The following is a 26713-nucleotide window of genomic DNA, read 5'->3' as shown; positions in this document are numbered from 1 at the left end:
TGACTGGGAGCCCTTGCTCTCTCTGGGAGAGAATGATAACCTCCTCTCCTAAGCATCTGAACTGGCAGCTAGCACTCACCTCCTAGAGTGCTGAGCATTCTGGAGATTTTGCATTAGTGGTAGTTCAAAAGATTGAGTGTATGGCACCATGTATCTTGGAGGAAGCACATGCTAGCCCTCACTCTCCCAGCTTAGTAATATTGATGGAGACCCACCTAGCCAGTGAGTGGGAATTTGCCATGTCAAGTTTGTTACAATAGAACAACCCTTTTTGATGCTATATAGAACCATATACAACACATTCTCTATCAATCTGAAGAACCATTTCACCATGAACAGAACCATTTAAACATGAAATGGTTCTATATAGAACTCATGGTTCTAAACTCTAAAATGATTCTCTTTACTAAAGAACCCTTGAACCATCTTTTTTTAAGGGTGTACTTAAAGCTTAAGTTACTTAAACTGGAAAAATGGGTAAAAATAGTTACTAAAGTATGTGTAACTGAGTAAATTTAGCTAGCCAATTTTGGGGCATCATTTTTTTATCCTGCAAGCAATAGCATCTTTCACTCTCACTCTGAAATGGCACAACTGCCACCCTCCCAAAGGATTATTCTGGCCACTAGCTGCTTGTTCACACCTTGTACTTAGAAGGCTGTGAGACAGCTTAGCAACTTCCTAACATCATTTTCCTCTCAACTGTGGGATTCATATGAGTATGGCCACAGTGACTGGGAGTAACAACAGGCAACCATGCTGTTGAGCACCTTTGTATACAAGTAATAGTCCTTCTCAATTTCCTCATCTGTTTTTGTTAATACATGCTGTTCAGTAGATCCGCTCTAATCTGTTCTTCTTCTTTTTCTTTTTAGCGGCCTGCCACTTCGCAAATGCCCTGAGTTGTATGTAGTGGAGCGCTGAATTCATTTGCCCTACTCCGAAGTGTTTTATTGGTGCTATAAACGTTAATGGGGCAGCAGAGATGGTGAAATACTGAAGCCCAGTGTGGAGGACACCTATCACCCAAAGGATGGCATCACGCCAGGAGAATAAATCTGAGAACCAGGGAGCCGTAGTGCTGGGGGCTAGACACTGTACATTCGCTTGATGCTCTTCATTAGTTATCTTTTTTGATATTTTTAGCTCGTTTGGGTCTGATATCTTGCTTCTGCCTGATTGTCTCCACCACCATAACAACCCAGACATGAGTGAACATTTCTTTTGATTTATCATATTTCCTCTGCTTCAAAGATTAACATATTTGGTGGTTTTGGTGGTTTTAAGATAAACCTCACATTAAAACACACAGCTCACTTAGGCCTAAGCTCAAAAGATGATTAGAGGATGATTTCTCAGGCTGCTGCATTTGGACCGGACCATCATATCTCCATCATGTTTGCTTGAACTGGGTTGTGTATGAGCATCACATCAGGTCATGGAACTCTTGGTGTCACAGGGAGACTTTGTGCACAAACATTTTTTTTTTGCCATTCTTCAGTTATCCAAGTCTTCAACTGCGCAACCATACAGGGCCTTTGTTGTTGTATTTTGCACTTCATAATGAACCACGTTTTCAATAGGAAACAGGCAGGCCAGTCTAACACCCACACTCTCTGATTGTGCAGCCATGCTGTTGTAACACGTGTAGAATGTGGCTTGGCATTTAAATGTTAAATAAGCATGGACATAACTGAAACTAACTGCTCCAAAATGTGTTCAGAATTAATGATGCTTTAATAGAAGCTCAAATTATCAGCACTAATACCCGCTATACCATGAGAGCTGCTGACTTTTGAGCTTTATGCTGGTAACAATCTGGATGGTCCTTTTTTTCTTTGGCCCAAAGAATACAATGTCTGTTTTTCCATAAATGATCTGAAAGGTTGACTCATCAGACTGTTTCCACTGTGCATCAGTCCATTTCAGATTAGCTTGAATTCAGAGAAGTTGGCAGTGTTTCTGGGCACTATTGACTTATGACTGCCAGTGTGCATAGTGCAGTCTTAACTTGCTTTTGTGGATGCAGTGACGGACAGTGTTTACTGACAATGTTTTTTCTAAATGTTCCCGAGCACATGTGATGACATCCATCACAGAAGCATGCCGGTTTTAATGCAGTGTATCTGAGGCGGTCAAATATTAAATACATTGTATGTTAGTTTTAGGCTGTGTTCTCCAGCATTTTTTGCACTTGGTTCATTTTGCCATGGACTCTGATAGGAGAGGGGGGCTAGAAACCGCCCTGGGAGTGTGTGCATATTTTTTATGGAGAGAGAGAGAAAAAGAGAGATGTAAATTGGGCAGAGATCAAGTTGTTTAAGGTGAAGAAAGCTTCGCTTATATACGGTGTGGCTGTGAAGAGAAAAGCACCACGACTGGTGTGAGTTATACTTTGTTGCTAAAATGCCTCAAATACACAATTTCAAAAATAAAATAAGAATTTAAGAAGTTATTCACAGCATAAAAATGTTTATTCTCCCATTGGGTGAGGGGGTGGGATTAGGGTTATTTTCTGGATGGCCAGATGAAACAGACTCTGAATTTTCACATTTCCAGTCTTCCCTAAGGCCCAGCACCATCTGCCATGCGCCAGTTCAAGATGTAAATCCACAGTCGTTTGTGACAAATTAGTGTGGCGTGCTACGTCATCACAGTCAGTATTTAGTAAAGCAGGCCAGGCCTTTAACACAACACTTTCCCCTGGCAGTGCCGTTAGTGTACTGTCCTCGACATGACATCACATTAGTGTAATACGGCCCAGATGGCGGAATGTGGTCTCACTATCACTCTGCAGTCGCTGTTTTAAGTTACTTCAGGCATGAACAGAGCCCATTTCCCCTCGTGTTTATCTGGCTGCTCCATCACCGCCCCCTCCTCGAGGCTCTACGCGCCTCCCACCCCTTACAGGAGTGTGTGTGTGCGTATGTGTGTGTGTGAGAGAGAGTGTGTGTGTTACCCCGGTACGTGCAGAGCGCGAGCACGTCACCGTACGCTGATGATTATGAGAGAGGGGGGGTCATCGGTTTACCTCAGCACCGCAGTCTGATACACAGGACGAGGCCCGCTGGACCTCCGTACTCAGTGATGTTTGCCTGTTAACACAGGACATTCGGAAAGCGACCGCATCAGCTGCCGCCTCGCTTTCATTTCCTCGCGGGTTTTAAAACGCGAGCTTTTTAATTCGACGCTGCGCGCGCGCGCGTTGACCGAGAGTTCGTTCTTGGGGGCGCGCGGAGGATTCGGAGCCAACCGTCAGTTTGGCGAAGGTAAGACTGTGTGGAGCCGGCGACGTGTTCTGCGGAAGGGCTGAAGGAAAAGAAGGAGGAACAGAAATACGAGCTGCGTCGGTTTGGTGGTTGGAAGTGGGAAGTTTGTCTCTGAGGTGGTCTGTTTTCTGTCAGCTCGTGCGGCGCCTCGTCTCTCTCTCTCTCTCTCTCTCTCTCTCTCTCTCTCTCTCTCTCTCTCTCTCTCTCTCCCTCTCTCCCTCTCCTTCCCTCTCTCTGTGAAGCCGTTAACGGTCGAGTTCTGACTGGAAGCTGTTCATGTTCAGTCGAGGGAAGGACGTGGACGTGCTGCATCAGGTTAGCGTTGTCTTTTTCTTTTGTTTTTCTCTTGAACTGAGCCGCTCGGTCGGACTGGTGGTCGAAGGAAGGCGCCTGGTTCTGTTGTGACAGCGCTGCGGCTATTTTCGTAAAGCGCAGTCTCTCAGTCTGAAAGGCAGTAACGTTAACCGGGGAGGCTAAGACGGCTGTTACGCTAATGACGGTTCGTCTCGGCTCGGCTCCTGTGAGGGGTTTTTGAACGTTGCTGTTTGGCCCTGCAGGCGAGTTTAAAGCATCAGTATGTCAGTCACACTCAACAAGCTCTGCTGAGCCTGGCTCCGGGCTGCGTGACGCACACTGGGCTGGTTTTCCTTAGAAAGGACGCTCAGACACTATGGGCATTTCAACATACAGTCGATTTAAATGAAGTAGCCTAGAGGTGCTGTCGCTGGCACCGTTTGACCTTACTGTAGGTCTGAAATACGCAGAGATATTCTGGTCTTTCGTTGGGCTTTGACGTGGGTTGTTACAGTTGTTGCGTGTGAGATGCAGTGTAGGCTCGGCAGTAAGGGGCAGGAAGCTGCACGGCCTCGTAATTCAAAACCAATACGTGTTATTAAAGCCAGTGTGTGCGGTTGTTCGGTGGGACATGAACAGGAAGAGAGAGGATTCAGTCACTGTGGCAGCTTGATAGAGGGAACTGATGGTTTTTACTGGCTGTAGGTGCACCATTATAAGCAGTACTACTACCATGCAGAAGATCAGGATGCATCACCCACAATTAATGCAAATGATTTTTTTGTCGGTGCAGTTACCTGCAATACACATTTCTCAACACCATGAAATGTCACCTGTCTTTTTTGCAATTGGTGGTCCAGGTCCACCCAAGCACAGCAGCAGTCCTCACCTCACTTGACTTTGGAGCTCGACTGCTCATGCGCATTGTTTCATGAAGAATCCTGAGCCATTCGCTTTCAGCATTAACATACTCTTTGTGTGCATGGTCATATAACAGGGAGACAGACACACTCAGCATGTGCCTTCGCAGCAAGATTGTCAGGGATAAGGTCAGCTTTGGTATCCACATATTCATTTCAGTTGCTTGAAAGTCTACCTTTAGTGCGTAGATGAATATGTCAGTAATATGTGTATCAGTTAATCACTGTAACTGCCTGAATTTGACATGGAATTGACCTTAACTCTGACATTTCCATTGAAAACACATCTCAAGTGAAAGATATCTGTTTTGGTGATTCTCTAAAGCCAGCTCCCTGATTTTTCTCTGTTCCCTTTCTTACTTTCTGTCTACTTGACTAAAATGGCCATCTCATCCTAAGCCTTCTCTCTGTCACTGTGAGACATGCAGAAATATGCTTTTTGAGAAGAATGTTGGAATTCAGTCTAATACACATACACTATATGGACAAAAGTATTGAGACACCTACACATTACACCCAGAGGAGCTTTCATGACATCCCATTCTAAATCCATAGGCATTAATATGGAGTTGGTCCCCCCCTTTGCAGCTATAACAGCTTCCACTCTTCTGGGAAGATTTCTATTTTTTATTTCTTATTTTATTTCTTATTTCTAAGATTTTAGAGTGTGTCTGGGAATTTTCGCCAGTTCATCCAGAAGAGCATTTGTGAGGTCAGACACTGATGTTGGACGAGAGGCCCTGGCTCGCAATCTCTGTGCAAGTTCATCCCAAAGGTGTTTGATGGGGTTGAGGTCCGGGCTCTGTGCGGGCTAATCAAGTATTTCCACACCAGACTCACCCAGCCATGCCTTTATAGACCTTGCTTTGTGCACTGGGGCTCAGTCATGCTGAAACAGAAAAGGCTGTTCCCCAAACTGTTCCCACAAAGTTGGAAGCACAGAATTGTCTAAAATGTCTTGGTATGCTGAAGCATAAAGATTTTCCTTCCCTGGAATTAAGGGGTCTAGGCCAACCCCTGAAAAACAACCCCACAGTATTATCCCTCCTCCACCAAACTTTACAGTTGGCACAATGCAGTCAGGCAGGTAATATCCTCCTGGCATTTTCCAAACCCAGACTTGTCCATCAGACTGCCTTCTGCTGCTTTATCTGCTGCAGTGTCGGTGTGCCTATTTTGTGACGCTCCAGATACACAGTTCTTTTGCTGATGTTGCTTCCAGAAGCAATTTGGAACTCGTTAGTGAGTGATTCAACAGAAGATAGGCACTGTGCGCTTCAGCACTTGGTGGCCCCACTTGTGAGTTTGCTTGGTCTACAGCATACGTGGCTGAGCTGATGATGCTCCTAGGTGCTTCCATTTCACAATAATAGCACATACAATGGACTGGGGCAGATCTAGCAGGACAGAAATTTCACAGACTGACTTGTGGCAGAGGTGGCGTCCTATGACAAAGCCATGTTTAAAGTCACTGAGCTCAGCAGTTCGACTGCCAGTGTTTGTCTATCGAAACTACAAGGCTTTGTGCTTACTTTTATCCATCTGTAAGCAATGGGTGTGGCTAAAGCACCCAAAGAGGTGTGTCCTTGTACTTTTGTCTGTGTAGTGTATGTTCAGCTCAATTTTTGATTTCTGATTTCAAGATTCGATTTGTTTCGCGATAACAAAAATGAACCCTAAAAAAATCACAACCCCTAGAATTTATAAGCGACTTAACAAATGACCCAGTCATTGGAGCATAGATGCGTATGTAGCATAAGCCTCGCCACCCTCTTCGTACATTTTACTTTGGGGATGCACTAGATGCCTAGATGTGACAATTGACAGTAGTTTTCACAAAAGATGGTAAAGGAGAGACTTTCAGAATAGAGCAAGGACTGTATTGGCAATGCAGTTTAAAATTTTGATGCACTTCAAAGGGCAAGAAACTACGTGGACACAGTCCTCTAAACTTTGCTTTACTAAATGCTAGTGGTAAACGATGGTGGTAGCAGTGTATCAGTGCAATGGCAGAGAACTTCTGAGTCTCAGAGTCTGAAAGAACCATGGGTGCTAATTAGCATAGCTCTGCTGAGATACATTAGGGCTGTTGTCCAGCACAGTTTGTAGGTTTCCCTGCTCAAACACACCCACTAAAGCTTGAAGTTAACAGATAAATATAATCAGGTGTGTTTGAGTAGGTAAAATACCAAACTATGCTGGGCACTCATCATGGTGGCCAGGACTGGAGTTGTGTACCCCTGCATTAGGCTCTCTCCAAGATTGTGTCCTTTTTAAGATATTAAACCCGATCTCAGCTAACCTGAGTAGGTTGTAGGTTGTACATCATATTGACACCTTATTCACAACAGATGTTGGTGAAGTGGTTAAATCTGCATGGATTTTGACATCAGTTATTTTTTTGCTACAGCACCTTCTTTTGTGGCTTTGACTCCACGTATTCTGATGGTTATGTGGAGATTTGAATTTAGATCACTCTTACCTTGACCTCCTTTACTAGCATTGTTGCAGGTTCATGTTCAAACCTCTCAGCTCTGCATGATTGATGGAGTTGTTTGGTGGGTTGACAGTTAAAGTACAGCAGGGCAGCATCAGCAGGATAAATGCTCTCACTGTAAAAAAGCTTGCGGGCTGTTCAGTGGAAGAATACTCGGCTTCACATTAGCAACGTGTCATTAGGGATGCTGATTTAACCAATAATTTCCCAGAAGTGGGTGGTTTTTCAGAGGAGTAAGGAGTAAATCCTGTCAAAATGTCCTCATCAGCTGAGCTGTTCAGTTTGTAACATTACCATTTGAGCGCCTATTGATGGAAAAACTGTCAGTGGAGTGCATTACTGTCTGTCCCATCCAGCTATTTTTGCCTAATTTAACACAATGGAAAGTGATTGTAAACTGCACAAGCGGCTGCTTTTGCATCAATTATCCACTTTTATCTGTAATTAAATCTTCACATAAATAGGAAACTGTATCTTTTATAAAGTAGTTTGCTGTCTAGGATTTCAGGAGACACCAGAGAACTGAGTTTCTGTCATGCCATGTCCTAACCTCTGAACAGTCATGTCTCTGTCTGAGGCTGCTGGTTTGCTCCCACATAAAGGTTTGAGTCACAGAGCCTCCGGGTGTGGTTTAGCCCAATGCAAAACTTAAGATTTTTTTTTTTCTTTTTATAGACCGCTATTTAAATGAGAAAATAAAAGTCGGAATTATATTTTTGGAGTTTGAAAATATCCCTTTTAATATCTAATATAGAGCAAGCTTCTATAGCTGTGTCTTACTGGAGTTTAGCAATCCATTCGCTGAATTGATGTATCAGTGTGTTGCTGCCAGATCAACTATATCCAACCTGTAATTGCAATATTGCATCAAACTACTGAGTCATAATTAGGATTGAACTGCTGTTAAAAAATTGATTTATAACATTGTACATTGCAGGTGTGTGTCTGGCTGCCTGAACTCGGGTCTGTCTCTGTTTACTGTCTTTCTCTTATCTCATTTCTCATGCTTTGTCTGCCTGATTTAAATACTTGTATGATACACTCTCTCTCTCTACTTTTCTCTCCTGTTTCTCTCTCCCTTTCTCTCTCAGTCACTCCTGCATTTGTTCATTCTCCAAATAATTGTTTAGAATACATGCGTAAATGTTTGCTAAAAATGTTATACTGACTGTTTTTTGATGCGTTCTTTCATGAAAACCTGTTCTATCTGTTTCATTTTGGCGACTCTGGTGGCACCCTTTTTTCTTTTGCCAAGCCATGATTTTTTTGTGTCTGCTGGTTTATACTGTCATTCAGTGTTTTGCAAACACATACACACTCATGGACACACACGTGGTCACACGCACTCACACTGTACAGAGAGGTTGATTACAGGGACAGTGGGACAGACAGGGTGGGGTTGCTGTCTCTTTCTCTCCTCCACTGCAGCGCTTGTCCTTGCTGCCTTGCCTTCTGCTCTCCCTCCTTCAACACACTCAGGACTGGTCATAGCTGTGGCCAGTCGACCAGGCAAGCTCTGTCATTCTGTGCTGTCACTGATTTCTGGAACATGTCATTTTGTTTGTTGAATAGAACACAGACTGAGTTCGGTTGTCTGTTAAATTCAGCTGCAGTATGGTAGAACAGACCTCTTTCAGGCATGTGGTTTTTAGACTTGCTGGTTAACACCATACTGTAGAAAACAGATGGGAGTTTCATTAAATCATTTCTGCACATTTGAAATCGCTGCTTATAAAGAACCTGTCTACCGTTGACATGATTGCATCCTACTAGTCAGTTGACATTAATCTATGCTTTGTTATTTGACGTCAATCTGTCATATAAGTTGTTTAATTAGGTGTTTTCAGATGTTGCAGAGGTTACATTATCCACAGTATATCCACAAACCCTGATGGGACATAATGTTGTTTGTAAAATTAGTGTGTAGTAATAAGGAAAAATGTTTAGCCTATAATTACATATAAAATAGGCCCATCATGATCATGAAATTTTAGCTCGATTGTTATACAAAAAATCACGAATAACAATTGTCTTTTCGTCCTTTTATTTATTGTTATAGTTATTTTTCAACAGTAAGTTGTCTTGCTTAATTTGTTAGCTTACAATATGGACCAGTTTACACCTTGCATTATCATGTGTGTTCGGTGTTCAGATCATGTTTGGATTTCCATTGACCGCATGAAAAGCCAGGTGTAAACGCCCCATGAGGCATTGTGTGTGGATTATGATTGCATCACTCAGCCCACATTCGGAGGTAGTCAGAGACGGATCTTGACTGGTTTTGTTGTCCCTGTACGATTATGTGAGCAGAAATGTGTCTGCCGAGCCTTAACTAGCGGGTGAACGAATAAACAATGAATCAGAAGATGAAGGATCCACAAGGCTGAAGTTTCCCACAACCGAGTGCCTGCAGTGCACTCCAGGCTGATGAAGGTGTCCTGGCATATCTGCTCATATAGTGATGGGGGGGGAAAGAGTAAACAAAAGTAAAATGGAAATGAAGTACATGTTGATGTGCTTTTTATGCAGGAAAAAGTGTAAACGGAATCTAGCCAAAGTTTATCCATATATAATCCCGACAGGAATGTTGATGTAAGGTGTGAACAGGCTCTGTGTTGTACTGACAACAGTATAGTGCGCTGTTCTGCTTACACGCACAGATGTCTACACAGAATTGTCTAGAGCTTGAGTGTAACATTATGAGCAAAAAACTTGTTCTGTGGCTGATAGCATAAATGCTAATAACGTTGGTCTTGGCTACCTACCTAGCTAATGTCATCTTTGTCATTTTTACAGACACATCAACATTGTCCATTGTCTATAGCTGCAAGTGTTACCAAAGACAAAGGGGAAATTTCAGCTGAAGACTGTCACAGCTTAAGCTTAAGCTTTAAAAAATCTGATCAGTGCTTCCCTCTAAATATGTTATTGCTCTTGTTGGTTGTTGTTGTTTTCCCATGACATCTCATTTAATTTGTTTTCTGTTTTCTTTTATTACGCATTTGCTTCAACCCAACTTTGTATATGTTGCAACATAAAGGCATGATTGTGAAATCTGCTACTGTGGAAAATAATCGGCCCGGAAAAAAAAGCAATGATCATGTAATATCGCCGTCACCACGTAATTGCGACAGGCCTAACGTAAAAAGTTGCTCGGCATAACTAGGTAACATACGGACATGGTGCTAAGAACACCAAACTCAGTGAAGTTGTTTCCCCCCAGACTAGTGCTCACCAGACCAATTTTGTCAACAATCAGTGTTCCACTCTGACAACTCATCATGTTGGTTGGAGTCATCATGTTGGTCAAAGTCAGAGCATCTCATGGTTTTAAAAGTGTTTAAAAGTGATTTAGCAATAGTAACTATTGCTATATTTTTTTCTCTTTCTTTTTCAGAGCCCTTTAGTCAGTTGGTTGTTTGTTTCATAACGCTCACTTATAGGCTCATTTACGTAAATGTTTCAGTGTAGACGTCTCGTGAATGTTCTCTTTCCTTTTTTAGTAGGTGAGGGGGTTTTCCTTTTAGTGTTATATGCAGTATGTGTTCTTTCCACTTCAGGATTAGGAAAGTAGGAGGGTGTTCAGCTTGAATAGTATGTGTGGACTGCTTATATGTGCTCAGTACCATAGCTGTCAGCAGCCTACAAATGATAAACCTCTTATACACAGCCAAACTGTGTAAATTCACTGATACTCATGTGTGTCTACCATTAAGATCAACAGCAATTAATAATTAATGATTTTCTTTATTTCCTTATTACAGTTAGAGTTAAGCAGCTAAACAGTCCCTCACACCATTAAAGACACAGACACAATCAAAGGCAGTCAGAAAAAAGAGACTGAAAGACGGAGTGAAGTCAGAAGACAGTACAGTTTGATCAGATTACTTTTTGGTTAGCTTAAAAAAACAGAAGTGAAAATAAATCGGAGCTTGACACAGTTATTGGTCAGAGTTTATGAGGAACCTGTATTACAATAGATTTCCTGTAATCCGGTTGTATGTGGCCGTATATCTCCAAAACTGCACTTAAAGCATATTTTATATGGGTAAATGGTATGGGTTGACACCTGTGCAGCACTGTGTGTCTTAGTCAGCTGTAACAATGGGGCACTACGCTGGCTTTAATGTTTTAAATGTATATACCCTTCCAGCTAAGTCGATTCAAACACCAGTTGCTAAATTTCCATGTAGTTTGATGTGTCCCAGTTCAGCTCTCCTTGTTCTTTTTAAGGATCCTCCTACAGACGATGACACAATTGAAATGCAAATTAACTGCCTTAGTTAAAAGAGAGAAAGAGAACCTTACCTTCTATAGATCAGAAGGAAATGCATCAAAGCCATTATGACTCTTATTTCTCTCTCTCTCTCTCTCTCTCTCTCTCTCTCTCTCTCTCTCTCTCTCTCTCTCTCTCTCTCTCTGATCTGTTCAAAGATAAGACCAGTCAGACCTGGAGCTGAACAGACTTGCAGAATGGTGTGATGCAACTGTTATGCAGTTCTGTCTTTTAACACATGCTTCATTAATGTGTACATCCCCCCCTCCAGTCATTCATATGTTCACATAGCTACCCTTGTACTGAGACCAGGCATATCATTAAGTGCTCCTGAATTGTTGCACTACCTAAGTGTAATGGGGAAGGAGCCCTTTTGAAGATCCGTCTCACTCTTCTTTCACTGGCCTGCAGATGCGCGGGCAGGACTGCAATATGGAACACCTGTTTTCCCTTTGCTGTTCCTGTAGTGCAGTGGCCTTAGAAAAGAGTAGGGAGAACTTAATAGCTTTACCATGGTTTACGGATTACATTAAATATCCATCATTATCTCCAAGCTGTGGACTAAATATCATACTGCAGTTTCATTGTGAACACTTCATATGACTTGGTTACCAGTATGGCTGTGCATAGTTTTTGTAAAAAAAATGGCAAGTACATTTCTTATACTGTCTGAATGACTTTAATTAGTCCGAAAACTCAGAGAATAGTCTTGACACTCACAGTCAGTTATCACAAGAGATCTTCATAAACAGTGTGGAGATCTGCATCACCATTTTAAAGTGTTTTTTTTTGGCGAGAAAGAGTAAATTTGCGCATTGCTGTTACTGCAGCACAGAAATAAAGCTGATAGGCCTGATTAGGGCCATGGGGACTGTATTGGGAGGCTCTGTTTAAAATTTTGATGATGATTATGGAAAAGAACAGCAAAAGGATGCTAGAACTGCTTATAGTAATTATTATATCCAGGCTTGACTGTGACCAATTTTGAAGAGAGTTATTTAGAATTTGCTGGTCTTAAATGGTCAAGTTTTGCATTCTTTAAACGTACAGTAAAAAGTTACTTTTGTTGGTCATTTGTACTGTGTGTTTAAATAAAAAGGTACATACTATATTTAAAAAGGCATGAAGTCATTCCAACTCTTACCCGTGCAAAGATACTCGCCACTGCAGTGATGAGTTTGAATAGGTGAAGAGATATGGGGAAAAATTTGACTGTAATCTGAAGTCCACTAGGGGGAAGGAGAAAGTGCCATTGTACTGGAGAACAGCGGGTGATTTGGTTATACAGAGATAGGAGACACTGGGCCGGTTTTATTTCATTCACCCTGTGGAGACCTAGCCTCCACGGGCACAGATCTTAAAAGTGTCAAACATTATGCCTGTGTTTGTGCGTAAATGTGTGCATGCAGTTAGACCAAGCCAGTCATAGTGCTGGGCTGGTAGATTGAATCTGGCATGACTGCGTTACACTGACAAGTGATTGGAGCCTCAGAGAAAAGCTTGTGGACAAGCTGTCATAGGTGAGAAAAAACAATTACAAAGTGTGATGGTGTAAGTGGATGGTTTGTGTGTTTGTGTGTCCAGTGTCTGTATTAGATTGCAAACTCAGTGTCTGACCTTCTTATATGAAATAGAGGGTCAAGGCGATTGTGTCTGAGTTTGTTAACTTGGAGGAAATGAGGTGAAAGATGAAAGTCTTTCTTAGCCTGAAACCTGGTACATCTGCAGATGTGGATGATTTGAGTACAGCGAGTGATTGCCTTACTTCAGCTGACAAAGGAATGAGGCCTTTGTGCTTGGAATGTCGTCTGTAGTGGGTTTCTCTAAAATGGACATTTCTAGTTTTGAGAATCACTCCCAGCAATGTTCCCTCTTGCAGACGTTGGGTTGGTTGGTGTGAGCATGAGTATACACGTGTACGTGTTGTGTTTTTGTGTAAGTGGGTGTTCTTGCATGTGAGCTTAGTCTAGGCTAGTTGTAACACAAAATGAAAATACTGCTTCTTGCTAAACCAAAGATCTACAAACCGTACATGAACATGCAACAGCAGTTTATTTTTTAATGTTTCTGGTGTTTCTGGTACTTGTTATTTAAGAAAGGACGCCTCAGGGGTGGGTCTGGCTAAAGTAACAAACAAGGACTTGCCTAACTAAATAAACCAAAACATCAACGTATCTTTTTTAATAGATTAATTTCACACTATTTTGCAGTTTTATCTTCTCAAGAAATAAAGACTTGCATTTGATTTCTTTACAATAGCATGTGTGTGATGGTCCTATTGTAAATCTGACTGAATCAAAACTCCACGCATCTTGATCATTTTGCAAGATCGTAGCTGTTGTCCAGATGGGTAAAGGGGTGTAAGGTAGCTGGGTTCCTCTTAAAAGTCACTGTCGTGGGGTTGGTTGGATTCAATGTCATTTGACTGCTGTGAACCTACCTATTTAGATTGTCCAGGGTCATCTGAGGAGAGGTAACATTGGGACCTCGACACATGTGGAAGATTTAAATCATCCACATGCTTCCAACGATTTCAAAATCAATTGCTGCATCATTTACAAAGTCTAGGAAGATAAGAGGCCCCAGTAATGTACCTTGTGCCATTCCCCCAGTAAGCTCTTGCCAATCAAAGTAGCAATCCTGATACTGAACTCTTTGCTGATGGCCAGACACAAAGCTAGAGAGCCAAGGCATTAAGGCAGGCCTGACTCCCAACTCTATCAGTTGTGTCATAGCAACAGTCAAATCCACTTTATGAAATGCTTTTGAAAAGTCAGTAGTGACAAAAGTACTGGTGGTTGATGGAATACTGGAGGCTTTATATAAGGTGTTCAGCTATTTTACTGAGCTGAGGGGTTAGTGAAATTGGTTGTAATTGATGAGCTGTTGGAGCTATTTAGGAATCGGGATAACGTTTTCTTCTTTCCACTGCACCTGTCTACCCACAGTAACAAATAGGAGAAAAAGCTTGCAACCATAGTGCCCATCTTGGCATTGCTCAGTTCCCAGGGCATTGGTCTTAGTTTGGTGGATTTTGATGCTCTGTTTTGTCATTTGCTTTGCATTGCCATCAAAATAAAAGACTGATTAAAGCAGATCACATGTGGACACGGGGACAGCTTCCAGAGTCTCCGCCCATTTTTGCCCTCAGGCAAGTCTCTGCTGAATGTAACCGTTTGCCCTAATGGCACGAGGGTGTGTGTGTGTGTGTGTGTGTGTGTGTGTGTGTTAACCCTAATGGCTGTGTCCTTAAGGGCTAAATGGAGTGTGTGTAATCGGGGACACTGATCGTCTCCGAGGCGCTGTGCTTCCCCCCCTCCTCTCCTATCTCTTCATTTTTCTTTCGTTCATCCACAGTTTCCTGTAGCTGTTCTCATGTCTTTTACCACTGATTCTATGTTAATGATCTTAACTTTATGGACCTTGGCATCATAGCAAGACCATTACACAGTTTCTGCAGTCTTTTGTTGTTATTGTTAAGTGTGTTTGAATCTTGAAGTAATTGTTTTTGGAATATTGATTTGTTTACAAATTTGAAGACAGGAAGGGCTGCAATTATCTGCTCTTTTATGAGCGGTTGAAAGAATATAATCCCTTCGGATTAAAATGCCTCTATGGCAGAATGTAATCTTCAAAGATTGGACAGAGAAGGGAAGTCATATTTGTGTCTGCTTGCTGATCACGGAGAAGCTAGACTGAGTGACACTGAGGGCAGTGGAGGGCATGGCTGAGTGGGGGAAATGAAATAGCTTTGCCTTAAGCCTAAATCTTGCTGTGTGCTCATGGATGCTGTACATGCTTCTCATCTTTTAAGATGGCACTACACAGACCAAATGTAGGCTAGATCCTTCATCTATGACCAACCATCGACAAAATAAATAATGAATGAAATATGTAATAGCAATGGGTTTTAGTGCCTGAATTGGAGAGCCACCACTATATATAATGTCACAATTTCACACAGTTTTATTTTTTCTGCTAATGCCTTCGTACATGCTTGCATAAACGTACGTGATGCTGATTTTTTTTTTTTCTTTCAGATGCATAATTTTGGCTTGAACGCATTAAGTTATGATATGCATTTAAAAGAAGTTTTTAAATACTAAGGTGTTTTTTGGATGTTTCGTTTTCCCCCACTAGCCCTAACACACTATGCACACAATTGCTGTCTCTCTTTTCCCCTCCAGTGCACAGAGTCTAGGAACTTTTAAACATAGCTCACATTATGCGTTTACTTTGTGGCCACGCCAAACCATCTCGTTCTCTAAACAGTGTAGTGGATCGTCCTTTGCTTCTGAGAGAGCGAGAGAGAGAGGTGGAGGACGGGAAGGAAGACAGAGCTACAACTAAGGTTTGCAATCTGTTGTTACTCAATCTTGCAGAACAATGTGTTCATTCAACACAGCAAGCACATTCTTCCTGCATATGCACCCCAGCAGTGCTCCAGAGCCACAGTGGGGGGTTTTTGACTGTCATATATGCTTGACTCTGAGGATCAGGGCTTGCACACTGAGACATTGTGTGCGCCAAGTCAGTCCAGTTCATATTCAAGCAGTCGTTCTGACTGAAATTACCTGCACTCAGTCAGTGTTGTGAAATGAGGCCACAGTTGATTTGACCTGCTTGCACCAATTGTCCCTTCTTTGTTTTTGCAAAGTGTTAAAATAATTTCTGCAATGAGAATCTTGATGTTGCATAACCCTTTTCAGAATCAAGATTTGTTTTTCTCTCTCACTGTCTTTCTGGCTGTCTAATGATGTTTATACACTGTAATAACAGGTTTCGCCTTGTAAATGGCACACAAGCACCGGTACATGGAAGAGCACCACTGCAGTATTATTGGTTATATCGTCTCATATTTTCACTCAGCAGGGGCTTCATATGGTTGCGGTTCTGGGATCAGGGTCTGAGATGAACAGAGGTGCTGGAAATCTGATCCTGAATTAACGGTCCTGGTTAACAGTCCAAGCTTTGGGCACACAGGCCTCAGCCTTGACTCTGAGGAGGATGAGACAGCGAAATGGCTCGTGTGGGACTGTGATAGATGGTTTGCTTTAAACTCTGTGCTCTGGTTTCATATTCTTGGATATACGACCCCCTCAGCTTTGTCTCAGAATAGCCCACTTAATGAGATGGGATAGTCAAACACAAAGTCTCACATTATGAAGTCTATACCACAGTATACAGTATAGCTGAAAAAATCTATTTCTTCTAAATAGAGTTACAATAGCACCATTATGCCAGACCCAGAATTTTAGAGTATGTGATAAAATTATAGGGATTGTTTCTAAATCATGAGTGATAGTCTGTTGTACTGTACTATATGTTTATCATACCACACTGGCTAATACAGCCTTGTTCTTCTGTTTTTGTGGTATAAGACACCGACCATGTGTGAAAGTGGCCAAATAGGTACAGCTGCCTTTTGGCAGAGGGCTTAGAGGGGAAGCATTGTGTGAAATCATAAATGAGTTCTGTCCAAAGGCATCAAAATATATTGCTATTTCTGTGTATTTGCAGAAATGAAAGAAGCAGAGATGATTGTACTGGATGACTGTTGTACCTGAGTCACTTTTCCCACTCAGCACAGGCCACTGTTCTTGGAAGGGTTCTGTGTAGAAATTGTATGAGCCTTACTGAGTTAATTACATATTTAGTTTTTAATTTTAAAGTAAAATACTTTAAGTCATACCATGCCATACTATAATGTGTTTAGTAAGAGCTCTTGAGACAGATCTCAAGAGCTCTTACTAAACACATTATATCATACCATGCCATACTGTAAAGTATTTTACTTTGCCCATAAAATACATATGTTTATTAGGATTATGTCGGTTTTAATTAAATAAAGACCTGTTGTTACCTGCTGTGGTGATTGTTGGTAAAACAGCAACTACTAGTTGCAACATAGTTGACAACTTAATGAAAAAAATAGGTGGACAAATCAGCACAACCACCTACCACGATAATTAAAGGAGGTGGTATCTTTGCTCATTGTTTGAAACTCTGGTTTGAGCTGTGGGTATGTTTCTTCAAATGATATCATGTTGCTTACAAATATGTAAAATGTATGCAAGGAGTTCAAGGAGTCAAGTCTGGTTTGGTCACATTCTTCTCACTTCCACTGATGACAACTTTTGCCTGTATTTAAACTCTCCTGGCAGGCTAAAAAGTGCCCCAGAGATCCGTGTAACTGCTTGCACTTAAATATTTGCCTAAGTACTGTTTATTTTTTGAATGGGGAGAATTTATTGTTTGGGAAGTACTGGATGATGAAGTTGCTGTGGATCTAAGGCACTTTCCAATTGGTATGGCCTTGGTATGCACTCTAGCATTTGGACATGGGCTGTTATCCTTGAAAGCTGGTTGAATCTCTGCTGACCACGGGAAAACTCTGGCATCTAAAGTTGGTTTGCAGCTTCTACTTGCATTGTCGCTGGAATCATCCTGAAAGTGCAGATGATTAGAGGCAGCTGTGCTGTGCTATTGAGACAAGAGGTGAGGTTTTATCTTTGGCTTGCCTTAGACTGTATCTTCTTTTTTTTCTTCAGCCTCCTAAGAGCAGCTTTGATCCAAACAAAAACTGCGTAGGCTTGCCTTGCATGTCACTTTGGATTTTAGTGTGTGCTGTAAGTGGAATAGACTGCCTCTAGGCTTGATGGTACCATGAACATACTCAGCATACACTTAACGCAGCTGGGTGTTTTATCTGCTTGCTGTCGAGTCATATCTTTAAAGAATTTCAGCTCAATTATGGCTTTAAGACAACGTGACTTTCGTACATGTTCTTGATATGTTAGATGTACTGTAGATCTGTTTTATCCTGTTGCCCTTGTTTATAAGCTTACTTTGTCTGTCAAAGAGACATTAACTGTATCTACACTGAAATTGGCTTTGTTTTGCAAATAAACCCTAGCTGATTGTATATGGCATTTTTAACCATTATTTAAGCAGTACGTGTGTGTTATCTGTGTGGTGGTTAACAGGTACTTTGGAACACTTTGGTGTCCTTTTTCTTATTTCCTTTTCCTTGGTTAAACCACTTCTCTCACCTAAATGTCACGTAAGTCCTTATGTGTGAAATGTCAACTTTGAATAAACAGCAATGGACCCTGACCACTTCTGTCTTTCAGAAATGTTGCCACGTTTTTATTTATAGGTGTGAGGTTTAGGTCTGGAAAGTACCTGTGTGACCTGGTCCAAAATAATACATTAATACAATAAATAATACAATAATACATTGAAGTACATTTGAAAGTGAATGACAAGAAGATTGTCTGTCTTGTCTTTGGAAGTCATACTCTGACTGAATGTTTTAAGAGAATCCTGCATAAGCTCCTATGACTCCCTCCATAACATCATCATAATCTCTAGCATTCTTTTCCCCTTTAGGCCAGCTGCCCTCCGACCCCATATAGACCCTCACTGTTCATTAAGGGACCAGTTTTACTCAATCATAATTTCACGTTTGAGTTATTAGTTCTCTCTGTGTGCTGTTCTGCTCTGCTGGTTCTAGCAATTGCTTCTGAGCTGCACGAGCTCAGGCCCGTTATTAGAGCCAGATTTACTTTGTTTTGACCTTGTCAATTGACTTGGTATGGTCATCAGTAACTTCATCTAAATACTTTATATGTGAGGAGAGTAGACTAGAAAAGTGGCACCCCATCAAGCTTCTCTGCACCTGCAAAAAGCTAGATTTTTCTTAAGTATGCAACTGCATGTTTCATTACAAAGAGAGCATAATTAGTACAGTTCAAATGGATTTAGAACAGTGCAGTGTGTGAAGCATTGAATAAAAATTAAATTATTCTCAGTTTTTGATGGAATTGTTTAAATATGGCACCACTGGTTCTTTTTTTTTGTCTGTTCTGACTGATCAAACCTCTAAACCACAACGAAATATTGTGACGCATATCATATATTGAAGAAATTTTAAATTATCGTGGTGTTATTTTTCCACATTGCCCGTCCCTACTCATATATGTATGCATATAAAGTATTTTACAGTGGCTTTAAACATATCTTAGCATTTAGATCTGGAAGTTCCTCTTTTATAATTGATGTTTTGATGGATTGCATCCTTGATTTTAGGCTTGTCAGTTAACATTTAATCACAGAATAATTATAGCCTGTTATGGGTCAAAAGAATTTGCCAAAATTTATATCCCTATCACTGACTGATTTGTAGACTAGAGTTCCTTGAATAGTAATCAAGAACCCTGGCGCTGTGTCTGTGGTTGTAAACTAAAGCTACAAATTATTCAAGTGTTAATCTATGTAGCAGTTTGTTCTACAACCCTGTTTCCAAAAAAGTTGGGATGCTGTGCAAAATGTAAATACAAACAGAATGCAGTGATGAGCAAATCATTGCAACATATTGAAACAGAGAAATGTTATTGTTTTTTGAAAAATATATGCTCATTTTGAATTTCATGCCAGCAACGTCAGGATAGGGGCAACAGAAGTCTGGTAAAATTGTGTAACGCTTAAAAAAACACCTGGTGGAATATCCCACAGCTAATTAGGTTTATTGGGAACAGGTCAGTAACATAATTGATTTAAAAAGGGCATCCCAGAGAGTCTTTCAGGAGTAAAGATGGGAAGGGGTTTACCACTTTGTGAAAGTCTGTGCAGGCAAAGAATTCAAGAAAAACATAAAACAGCAAAGAACTTGGGGATTTCATCATCTACGATACATAATAATATAAGATTCAGAGAATCCAGAGAAATCTCTGTATATAAGGGACAAGGCTAAAAAACCAATGTTGGATGGCCATGATCTTCGGGCTGTTAGGCACCACTGCATTAAAAACAGACACGATTCTGTAGTGGAAATCACTGCGTGGGCTTAGGAACACTTCTGAAAACCACTGTCTGTGAACACAGTTTGTCGCTGCATCCTCAAATGCAAGTAAAAACTCTACCATCAGACAAATCTAAATTTGAAGTTCTTTATAGATGGCTAAAGAAGAGAGGGACCATCCGGCTTGTTATCTGCACATGGTTCAAAAGCCAGCGTCTGTGACTGTATGGGGGTGCATTTGTGCACATGGCGTGGCTGCCTTGCACATCTGTAGAGGCATGAACAATATATACAGGTTTTGAAGCAACATATGCTGCCATCCAGATGACGTCTTTTTCAGGGAAGGCCTTGCTTAGTTCAGCAAGACAGTGCCAAACCACATCTACATGTATTACAACAGAGTTGCTCTGTATTAAAAGAGCTAAACTGACCTGCCTACAGTCCAGACCTGTCACCCACTGAAAACATTTGGCGCATTTTGAAATGAGAAATAAGACAAAGGATACTTCAAACTGTTGAGCAGCTGAAATCCTATATCAAACAAGAATAGGAAAACATGTCACTTTCAGAACTACAGCAGTCGGTCTCCTCAGTTTACAAATGCTTACAGAGTGCTGTTAAAAGAGGTAATGCAACACAGTGCACCTGTCCCAACTTTTTTGAAATGTGTTGCAGGCATCAAATTCAAAATGGGCATATATTTTTCAAAAATCAATGAAATTTCTCTGTTTCAACGTTTGATATGTTGTCTTTGTACTTTTTTCAAGTAAATATAGGATTTAAATGATTTGCACATCATTGCATACTGTTTTATTTTGTACAGCATACCCATTTTTTTGGAAATGAGGTTGCAATACCTAGATGTCCCTCAGATTGAAAGTGTGATGGGCAGTGTCACATTTGTGTGCTCCGCCCACCACTCCGATTTTGCGTGCTTCACTCACCATTCAGATTTTTTTACAGTTAAACTAGCATCAGAGATGCGGTTAACCCTTTAGGACCTACACTGAGACACTTCTGCCTTTTGCCTACTTTTGTGTTTTGCACTTTGAGTTTGTTTTTTGACAGATCCAGAAATCGTTTTATATATATCTGAAGATTCAGCAAAACCCTTGAATCTAAAATACAAGTTATTTTTGTTTTTTCCCCCCTAAATTTATGCCTGTTTATTTTTTTTTTTAATGGAACATTGCTTATATATGAAAGTTCTGTTGGCAGTTTTTTTGTCCGGTTATAAAAGAGCACTTTGCAAACCCAACTCAAGAAAATTAGTATTTTGTATTTTTTGTTTGTATCATCTGTATTATGATGCCAAAATCGTTTATGTCTTCTGAATAACATGATTCAGGATCTGAAGAGTTGTCTCACTGTCCGTCATTCATTGCTGGAACAACGATTCTCGAGCTTCATTTGTAGCTTCTTAGTCTTATTATTTGTTTTTCTGTTTTTGTTTTCAGGTTCATTTTCTTGCTTTTCTCTTTCCTCTCTTTCAAAGTTGTCCAAAGACAGTCCCACTACGACTTTCATTGAATCAGAAAATCCAGTTGGCTGACGCAATCTAACCAAAGCCAATCTGCGCATCCATTTTTCCGGTGCTGGACGCACCCGCCTCAACTTTGAAATCTCCAAATCACGTACTGCACGTACGTTTTAAACAAAACGGTTCGACAAGCATTGTGGCAAGTGCATGGAAAGGGTACGCGTGTTTTCTGTAAACTTGCGCTATAGGTTTACTTAGGAAGTAAACAACCCACAGTGATAGACTTGGGCTTGTATTTTAGCGCTGTTTCTCTAGTTTCAAGGGGAAAAAACACTACTCTCTCTAGATCACACTGTTGAGGAGCAGGGATGCTTTAAATTTAGCCTAATATTTTGGCGTTTAGTCACCTCTGTTTGGAAAACAGAAAATGTCATACTTTGGGCCACTTCAAACCATGTAAGGAGATTTGGTTTTAAAAACCTGCTGCCAGTAACTAGATGTATGGTTATGTGTGAAAGTATAACATTTGTCCTCATGTAGAAGTGGGTTGGTATTTAAACATATAGAGGTTAGGATATGTTGTGTCAAAACTCAGCTCTCTGTTATGCTGATGTTAGTGTTGGCAGCCAAAGAACTGGAGATATGTAACCTATTCATTCTCTGTCCTCTTCATTGTCTCAGATTTTGGCTCCACAAAACAAAATGGACAATGGTTTGTCAAAATAACAGCAAGATTGACTTTTTATTCTTAAGATTCACTTTACTCAATGTGTATAGAAAAGCCACCCCAGTTGCTGAAAAATGCAAATAATTGTTGAATTTTAGCTCTGCGTCATATATTTCAGACATCACACAATGCTGATAGAAAGGCAGTTTTTAAGGACATCCTGGACTTTATGATTAGCCCATGATAAATTAAAGATCAACACCTCTTATTCTGAGATTGCGTGGTGCTCTGAGATTACCTGTCGAGCCATTTGGACATACAGTGTACATACAAACATAGGCAGTGGGCCTGAGCCGATTGACCGTTGAGAATTGTGAAATGCCGGTAGATTGTCAGTCAGGTTGGACAATTTAAATGATATCAAAGTTCTTTCTTTAAGATGGATGACAATCAAATTTGTCTTATGAACTGTTTTCTCTTAATGTGTGTAGTCCATGTTCTAAATCATCCCTGATATGTGATGTGCTGCTACAGAACATTGTGTAGCAGCGTGAGGCAGCACTATTTTTTCCTTTTCACTCTTGGTCGTGCTTGTTAAACCAGTAAAGCCATGCTGAAGGGTTATTGAAGAAAGTTGCCATGGATATCGAGGATCCTTAATCTGTAGCCTCTCAGTCAGTATTTGCATCTCCTTTTTTCTGTGTGTGCTCAGATGGTGTGCCTGTCACCACCGAACCACCCCCACCTCCCCCAATCAACATCGTCATCAGTCAAAGGCTAGGTGGCATGATCGGATGTTAGTATACTGCTCATGTTCAAGCGTAATAGCCAACACCACCTCTTTCTGTTGCTGAAAGATATGTTCAGTGATCTAATGTTAAATTGACTGTTGTTCTAGAAGTCAAGGTTCCAATAGTAACATAAGTTATCGTGAAATAAATTTTGCATTAAATGACTCAGCATTCTGGTTTCAGGCTATTATTATTAAATTTCTGGTGATATCATTTCTTAAGGTTGAGCAAGCTGTAAGAAAGCCCGACAAGCTACTATTTAGTTCTAGCTCCAATCTGTGGGGTGAAAATGCTTGCGCCTGATACTGACCATCTGACCGCCTGCTTTTCCTGTAAGTGCAGATTGATGATCTCACAGCGTTGTGCACTTATTGATCCACTGGTTCCTTGTGGCAAGGAGATCTGAGTACATGATGGCTTGCATTTATTTCTGTTATATGATACTTATTGCCCGTAAATTTGAGCTCCTTTTTCGTTGTTTCTCCCTTTTCTATGAAAATAGCCCAAATGAAAATGTGTATGGTTCTGTAGGATTGTGCTGTTCTTTGTCAGCTGGGACACAATTCTCATTGTTCCAGCATGTTTTTTTTCTGTCTGAATTCTTAGTCTTTCTGTATCTTTGTCCCTTGCTGTATTTTGTTGTGTTGTGCACATCTCTCTCTCTCTCTCTCCCTCTCTCTCCCTCTCTCTCCCTCTCTCCCCCCTTCTCTTTCCTGCTCTCTCTCTCCTGCCCTCTATTTCTTTCTCTGGCTGTGATCACGTTTCAGGAAACAACAGCCCCCTCTCCCCTCCCCCTTTTCCTCCTCCCCCTCTCTCTGTCCCAGCTGCCAAACCACATACACAAACCTCCGCTTGCCTCTGCTGCATCTGCACCCAGTGTTTAGAGGACTGGACTGTTTGAGAGAGACAGAATGAGGGAGTTGTTCAGAAGACCTTAGGAGCAGCATCACATTTGTCCTAAGAGCTGATGCATGATCTTTTAACCAGTACATGGCATTCATTTTCCTGATTTTCTGTGGTCTTCATGTGGACTTGGAGGGAAAGTACTGGATGTGTTCTTCAATAATGCCTGAAACAGGAATAACCGTATCTCACTGAACTGCTGCATGATGTTGAGCTCTTTGGACAGATCATCTTTTGGCTCTTCTCATTTGGATCTCACTAGCCAAGATGTCACTCTTCCTCTGCTGAGGAGACCAGACCCTGGATCATACTGACTGCTGACAGCCAAACAAGAGCTCTGTGGTATTTGCGCATTTGCGTCTTTCCCGAGCTCTGGAATGTCTAGCTGCTCCGGGTGCAGTTTCTCAAAGCTGATGAAAGCTGGAGCTGAGAGCTTTTACTACGTTGGAGTAGAGGAAGCCATTGGCCCCATCCAGTCAAGCCACAGCCTCTCTCTGTTAGTCTACTGCTGATAAGCTAGAGTTTCACAGCCTGTTTCTTTTCAGTCCAGTAATGCTGCTTCACTGAAGCTGTCCTTTTAAGTCTGTTTTTTATTTTCAGTTCAGGAGTATTTTAGTCTGGTTGTGACTCCTATCCATGCCTGTAGTTACTCTTCAGGTCAAGGGGTAAGTCATTGCACTCTTTGCTTAATAGCTGATCAAAAGCCAGATAACAGAATGACTTGATCTTGAAAGTTCAGTGTGACAGTGTGTTGGAAGAGAAAGTGACAGACTTCTCTGTTCCATTAGGGGTGAATGTGAGGCTGTTGAGGCTGTTTTAACATCATAATAAGGTTGAAAAGCTGGAAATTAAAAGAAAAAACAGGGATTCATTTTTGGTGTCAAAAAATGGCCGTTAAAGATGGCAACTAAGAGTGAAGACCCTCTGACACACAGACCGAGCCAGTGGAATGCTGGGGCTGAGTGTTTATTGCTGTTGGAGGGGCGAGAATACAATTCAGAGACCATCTGTTGATTTTACAGAGAGAAGTGCTTCAGTAGCTCACACAGTGACTTGCTGTGTTATTAGTGTATTATGTATGTGTTATAAACAGTAGGTGCATGTTGACAGATGCGCATTACTGATGTATTATAAGCCATGGATATGCAGTATTTATATGAGTATATGTGTCACATGTGGTCAATGGTTCCAAATCGTTTGCCATTGTAGCCCTCTCAAACTCATTTATATGGATTCTTGTGACACTGGAGGCTTTTTAGGGGAACTGGAGTTTTCCACTTTGCTACTGGTTTTGTTATTTTGCAGACTGTTGGTTTAACTGTAGGTCTCTTGCAAACACTATCCAGTGAAGTCTGTGGAATCACTGAAATTGCAGGCATCAGCAGTGTGTTTTGCTTGTAAATAATGCTTCAGACACGATGCTTTGGTGGTAAGCAAATTAGTTATGGAAGTAGCTTGAAATAACTTTTTTTCAAAAGAGCAATCAGTGGAACATTCCATTTAAAAAGCTGTCTTTGAGCAAGAGGGCTACAGACACAGAGTCATAGCAGCAACGCACAAGCAGCTAGGCTTCACCCTGCACGATTACTGATAATTAGAAGGATCAAACGGGGAAAATACATTAATGGCGGTAAAATAATAGGAGGCATTAATCATTTAACTCAAAGATGTTGTCACATATACTTGGATCATATTGAAATCATCTGTATGTATATATATGTATGTGTGTGTGTCGTGGGCATGCGTGTGACATTTGCATGTGTTGGCGGCAGATTTGAATGAGTTGGAGGGGATCTCACTAAAGTCTCTGAATATGTTACTGATGACAAATTAGGTAATTTGGGGATAACTATTTCTCTATTAAAAAAAAAAAATGATTTTGACACACTTAGCTTTCTTATGCTGAGTCATCCATGATGGCAATTATGAAGAACAATTCTCTAATAGTGGAAATAGTGGAAATTTTTTTGTGTGGCTCAAAGTAGTTTCCAAGCGGGCATTATCATGATCAGGAACATGACCTCAGCGTGGGCTAACTATAAATAAACTTTCAAAATGAGTGGCACTTGTGGTATGTGACAAAAAAGTTAGAATGTTTAGCTGCTCAGTTATTTGTTTTCAGCTAGATTATCTGATTAACTTTTAGAAGTTTCCTTGGTTTCCTTCTTATTGATTTTCGTTGCTGTTCCTCATTCCTCACAAGATGAAACTTGATGCAGAAAACTTTACGAAAATTTTTTTACAGCAGCAGGGCTTCTACATTACTTAAATTATAGCTGTTTGTTTGTATTTTAGTTGTTGTTTCGCAGCTGCCTTTTATTTGCTGATCAGTGTGCTGTTATGTGTTAACATGTGTCTAGCAGATATTAGCATTATAACTATGGACAATATGCTACTTCGAAGTGAAAATGTGTACGTTAAACAGTGAAATGAAATGCACATTTGGTGCACGTTTATAATTGCATGACCAAAAATCACCTTCAAAGCTCTTGTGTATCATTGCTTATTCATACACTTTAATTTTTTTTTACATTTAATTTCAACAAATATTTTTCAAATACATTGTTAAAATTTCCATCTGTAGTTATATAACTTTGCTAGTTGTACTAGCATTTTTTTTTGTAGAGTGTAGTCTGAGAGTGTTATTTGCTTGCTCCGCTCACGTTCGTTTCTCTTTTTAGTGCACTGATTCTCCACCCTGAACAGCCGATCAGAGAACTCTCATCAGTCGATGTTTGGCCACAGGTGCTCAGTGATGGCCTGACTGCGTTTGACAGCTGACAGTTAGCTTGGTGTGTCAGGGCTGTAGGTCT

The 26713-nt window shown here is 40.9% G+C and overlaps 1 protein-coding gene across 9 annotated transcripts in view; it reads left to right on the top strand.

The window, feature by feature from the left end:
* The first annotated feature begins 2946 nt into the window (after positions 1-2946).
* myo9ab (myosin IXAb) overlaps positions 2947-26713 on the top strand; it is a 103564-nt gene continuing 79797 nt past the window's right edge. For 4 of the 9 annotated variants that reach the window (XM_036576342.1, XM_036576347.1, XM_036576341.1 and 1 more), the window contains exon 1: positions 23860-24565. In XM_036576342.1, coding sequence (XP_036432235.1) covers positions 24537-24565 — 29 coding nt within the window. In that variant the 5' untranslated portion in view covers positions 23860-24536. Of the gene's footprint in view, positions 3270-3299; positions 3585-12528; positions 12777-17128; positions 17755-23859; positions 24566-26713 lie in introns of those variants that run through there. The other 5 variants (XM_036576344.1, XM_036576343.1, XM_036576348.1 and 2 more) reach the window with 5 other exon arrangements.

The sequence above is a fragment of the Colossoma macropomum genome, unplaced genomic scaffold, assembly GCF_904425465.1.
Source record: "Colossoma macropomum unplaced genomic scaffold, Colossoma_macropomum, whole genome shotgun sequence".
Taxonomy (NCBI): Eukaryota; Metazoa; Chordata; class Actinopteri; order Characiformes; family Serrasalmidae; genus Colossoma; species Colossoma macropomum.
This window is presented reverse-complemented; position numbering and strand designations above follow the sequence as displayed.